The sequence below is a fragment of the Monoraphidium neglectum genome (genome assembly GCF_000611645.1).
Source record: "Monoraphidium neglectum strain SAG 48.87 unplaced genomic scaffold scaffold00414, whole genome shotgun sequence".
Lineage (NCBI taxonomy): Eukaryota > Viridiplantae > Chlorophyta > Chlorophyceae > Sphaeropleales > Selenastraceae > Monoraphidium > Monoraphidium neglectum.
In genome coordinates this window covers 77-4,709 of record NW_014013214.1, presented here as the reverse complement: position 1 = coordinate 4,709, position 4,633 = coordinate 77, and the positions used below count along the sequence as shown (strand labels likewise).

Below are 4,633 nucleotides of genomic sequence, written 5' to 3'. Positions count from 1 at the left end.
TTTGGCGAGGTGTCCCTGATGTACAACTGCCCTCGCACGGCCACCGTTGCCGCCACTACCGCCGCGGTGGTCTGGGTGCTTGAGCGTGACGCCTTCAGGTGGGGCGCAGCATGACTGCGAGCTGGACTCGACTGTTGAGGCGCGCTCAGGCTGGAAGACTTGCCTGGGCAGGGCACGGGTTTGGGCAGACGCTGCTGCCCGCTGTCACTCTCAGCACACCGCAGGGCTTCAGGTACAGCGACCCACTGCTGTAGGCAGTATGCGAACCCATATGCCCCGCGCGTTGCTCTCGCCTGCTACGCCCACCCTCAGGAAGTACGTGCAAGAGTTTGCTGAGGGCGAGCTGGGCCAGATCGAGGTGTTCCTCAACAGCGTCCCGCTGCTGAACCCCCTGAGCCGCGACGCCAAGCTCAAGCTGGTGGACGCCTTTGTGGAGGAGACGTTCGCGGCTGGCAGTGTCATAATTCGCGAGGGTGACCTGGGAGACAAGTTCTACATCGTCAAGGGGTGAGTGTTTGTTTTTGAGCGCAAGGGGCGTTGTGCTTGGTGGGCAGCCAGGAAGTGAGGCTGGGGTGGAGGCTGTGATGTGACGCGGTCATGCAAGTGTGGGTCTTATGGGTTGAATTCGCCAGCATCCTCCGGGGTTGGACACCCCTGGTCACAGTCCACCAGGTGGTGACGATGTGACTGCCCTCCCCGATCTGCCACCACTCACTCTTCAGTGGCGAGGCTGCGGTGACTCAGGGCGGCAAGGAGGTGAATCGCCTGTTCAAGGCTGACTTTTTTGGCGAGCGTGCGCTGCTCTCTAACGAGCCGCGTGGCGCGACTGTGGCAGCTGTTCAGGAGACGGTCTGCCTCACCCTGGACCGTGACACTTTCGTGGAGATCCTGGGGCCCATGGACAAGATCATGGCGGTGGGTGCCAGGCGGTCATGCTTGTGGCCTGCTGGTGCACAGCGCATCCGGAACCCAGCACATACGGCTTGTCCGACACTTCCCCACGCCAGCACGCATCTCTGCTGCCCTCTCCCGGTAGGGCACACACGTTCGCTCTTTGTTCTCAACCCAACTGCGTCGCCTGCGCCCTCCATGCAACGTGCCACCCCGCTGCAGGAGGCCAAGTCTGTGGAGGTCAGCAAGGCGCGGATGGCACGCTTCAAGCCCCGCGGCAGCGCCGCAGCGGCCAGCCGTCCACGCGCAGACGTCTTCATCCGGGCGCGGGGGCCCAGTGGCGCTCCTTACGAGGTTGTGGCCAGCGGCCACCTTGACGAGGTGCAAGAGCTGGCGCGCGGCGGCACAAAGCTGGGCAGCAGCTCTGGTGCGGCAAGCAGTGAGGGTGCCGGCGATTCCAAGGGCAACGAGGGCTCCTCATTGACGCTGGTGGAGGCGGCGCTGTTGGGCGAGGGCGCGTTCAGCCGTGTGAGCGAGGTCACGGAGGAGAGCACCAAACGCACCTTTGCGCTGAAGCGCATGACCATGACAGCTGCGCTGCAGTGCCCGGAGCATGTCTACTGTGAGCAGCACATCTCCAAGGTGGGCGACGTATTGTCATTCTTGTATTAGTTGGGTGGGGTTTCAAAGTGTGACGGTATCCGCTATGGGGCGGAGATTGGGCATCTATAACCAAAGATAGGAACAGTTGTTTTCAATTCTACATATCCGCCAAACCGCCCACCAAACACCGCTTTCTGGGCTGCAGAACACTGCCAACGGCTTCTGCATCAGGCAGTACGCCAGTTTCAAGGTGCGACCTTAGGCAACGAAGGGGGCCAAGGCTGGGCCTAGAAGTGCTTGGCTCTACTAGGCGCGGCAGCCCTTTGGTTTGCCTGCCACCCCAACTGCTGTGCTTTCATGCCACCCTCTCAGAGACCTCTTGTTCCTGTCCGCCCCCCTCCCTTCCACCACCCGCCGTCAAAGGACCCCCACCACCTGTACTTCCTGTTTGACCTGATGAGCGGCGGCGACCTGATGGACGTCCTGGTGGCGGAGGCCAAGATCATCAAGCACCCCGTGCCGCAGAAGAGCGGCATGAGGCAGGGCGTGCTGTCGCCCAAGGTTAAGATGTGGCAGGTGTGTGCGTGTGTGTGTTGTGAGTTGTGGGCGCCTGGCTTTTGCGGGCGCCGGGGCCATGACTTGCAGAAGCCCATTCAACGGTCTTTCAAGGCGTCTGGGCGACGGTGCATCGACTCAGCTGTGCTTGAATCTTGCTGCTGCTGACATGAAGTCCTTTGCTCATTGTGAGCAGCCACTAGCCTATCTCGGCAATGCTCTGTCCTCGTCCTCGGGCCCTTTCGAACGCCTTACTATCACACACTTTAAGGCCCGTGCTGATGTGCTGTTGCTCCCCCCAAGGGCATGGACGAGACCATGGCCAAGTTCTATGTTGCCTCCATCGTGCTGGCCCTGGAATATCTCCACGACAACGGTATGAGGGAGCGGATGAAGGGGTCAAGAACAGGTTGCATCCCAGGCAAGTGATGCCATGCCTGCACCATCATGCCCTTTGATGCTCCCATGCTTACACATCTTGAACGCGGGTTCCTGTCCGCCTCTCCCTTCAGGCATCGTGTACCGTGACCTCAAGCCAGAGAACGTGCTCATCGACGGGCAGGTGGGGTCGGCGGCGCCTTGGGGCAAGGGTAGGGTAGCGGGTGTGGAGTTGGGACATGAGGTTGTGACTTACGAGTTGTTCAGGTGATATGGCAGTCTTAGCGGTGGCAGCTTGATGTGGTCGGCTATTTGTTTCTGATCTGTTGCGCATACCCTGCCCTGCACGCCTGGTCAGGGCTTTGCCAAGCTGGGGGACTTCGGCTTTGCCAAGCAGATCGACCCGGCCAGCGGCGGGCGGACGTACACCTTCTGTGGCACGCCAGGGTGAGAAGCAAGGGTCACATGCATCGATGAGGGGGTTTGTGCATGTGCCAAATTTTGAGTAGGGTCAGGTTTGCGCGCCGCATCAATATCCCTGTGGCGCAGCAGCAAGGGTCAGCAGGTGCGGTAGACCAAATAATTGCGCGTGCTGGGTCCCCCACCCCACTTCCTGGCGCTTGCCCCTTGCATTGTTGCTCTGTAGCTACGTGGCGCCGGAGAACGTCTTGGGGCGCGGCTACAACAACAGTGTGGATTGGTGGACGCTGGGGGTGCTGATGTACGTGCTGCTCACTGCGCGGCAGCCCTTCTCCAGCCCCAAGACAGGGGACCCCATGGAGGTGGGCTGTGGCGGCCTGTTGCCCCACTCTGTGCCAGGTCTTGCCAGGGTGTGCAAGGTTACGGCTGAATATTCTGATGGCCAGAGAGTAAGTACCTAGGCGAGCTTCTGCCCCACTGCCAGCCTAGGGGTTACTTGTTTGTGCAGCTTGCCACCGCTGTTGCTTTCCACCCATCCACTCAAGCTGCCCCGTTCTCCATCTTTATCTTGGGGCCTGTCACCCCCTGCAGGTGATGCGGCGCATCGTGGACGAGCGCTGGCCCATCAAGTTCCCGCCAGTGAGCACTCCCCACGGCATTTGCTGTTGCGCATCCAGTGCAGCGGCTTTGCTGTGCTGATCAATTACGCCATCATGACTGCCTGTACAAACCTTGGCTGCCTGTCTTGTCCACTCTGGCCCCTTGCCTGCGCAGTACATGAGCCCCGAGGGCCGCGACCTCATCCAGCGCCTGCTGGAGCGCAAGCCAGCCAAGCGTATCGGCATGCTGCAGGGCCGCGCCGACGACATCAAGAAGCACCCTTGGTTTGCGGTGAGCTATGTGGCAGGGTATGTTTAGGCGTGTCCTCAGTTGCCACCTAACACAAGGGCTCTTGCGGCGCATGCGCCTGAACGGGTTGCATCCAACGTGCACTTGCTGTTCGCTTAGTGACTGCATGATCAATTTGTTCTGGCGCAGGCCGCAACTTCCTGCTGTTGGCGCCACAGCTTGCGCTTTTGCTTCGCATTTTCGGCCGTCCACCTAACAGGGCTTTGATTGGGAGAGCCTGACAGCACGCAAGATGGAGCCGCCACGGCGGCCTCGCGAGACGGACTTCTCCAAGCGCAAGGCGGAGCTGGAGGAGAGCCACGCGGGCGACCCTGTGGTGCCCAAGATCACGCCTCCGGAAGAGGCGGAGTGCGCCAAGGTAGGCTTGCGTTTCGGCGGGCTGCATTAATCACATCTTACAAACCACCATATCATGTTGACTGGGAGCCACTCACATCATCATGCTTACCCCAGCCTCCTTGATGCCCCCCCTCCCCGACAGATATTTGCGGACTTCTAGGGGCCACACAGGACCAGAGCGCAACGCAGAGCAACTGAGAAACCTGTGGGCGTACATCATGGCGTTCCCTTGACCTTCTTATACAACGCCCTTTTATTGCTTCAAATGTGCCCGTTTACACTGCGCGGCATCGGGCTTTACGCTTGTCTGCTTGCTGGGGCACCCACAGATCTGTACGCACCCCACCAATGGGTCATTACGGTTCCATTCTCCTGATCTCTAGGTCTGGAGGTTTCACACGCTTCTCACCTCTCATGCGCTTGCAGCCACTCATCACGAAATCACAACGTATGCACATGTGCGGGTCAACTTTCATATTGGCCGGCTCCCAGAGGCGGCGCGGCAACAACTGCCAGTGCACTGTTCGCAAGATGCATG

The 4,633-nt window shown here is 60.2% G+C and overlaps 1 protein-coding gene across 1 annotated transcript in view; it reads left to right on the top strand.

Annotated features, from left to right (window-relative positions):
* The window catches only part of MNEG_3327 (protein kinase, cGMP-dependent), a gene marked incomplete at both ends in the record, with an annotated part of 5,854 nt that extends 1,599 nt beyond the window's left edge, over positions 1 to 4,255 (top strand). The window contains 13 exons of the mRNA XM_014048193.1: positions 313 to 507; positions 723 to 915; positions 1,114 to 1,533; positions 1,700 to 1,744; positions 1,918 to 2,070; positions 2,353 to 2,425; positions 2,562 to 2,611; positions 2,786 to 2,874; positions 3,074 to 3,209; positions 3,439 to 3,486; positions 3,622 to 3,738; positions 3,956 to 4,114; positions 4,238 to 4,255. Coding sequence (XP_013903647.1) covers positions 313 to 507; positions 723 to 915; positions 1,114 to 1,533; positions 1,700 to 1,744; positions 1,918 to 2,070; positions 2,353 to 2,425; positions 2,562 to 2,611; positions 2,786 to 2,874; positions 3,074 to 3,209; positions 3,439 to 3,486; positions 3,622 to 3,738; positions 3,956 to 4,114; positions 4,238 to 4,255 — 1,696 coding nt within the window. The remainder of the gene's footprint in view (positions 1 to 312; positions 508 to 722; positions 916 to 1,113; positions 1,534 to 1,699; positions 1,745 to 1,917; positions 2,071 to 2,352; positions 2,426 to 2,561; positions 2,612 to 2,785; positions 2,875 to 3,073; positions 3,210 to 3,438; positions 3,487 to 3,621; positions 3,739 to 3,955; positions 4,115 to 4,237) is intronic.
* Between the last annotated feature and the right edge of the window lie 378 nt (positions 4,256 to 4,633).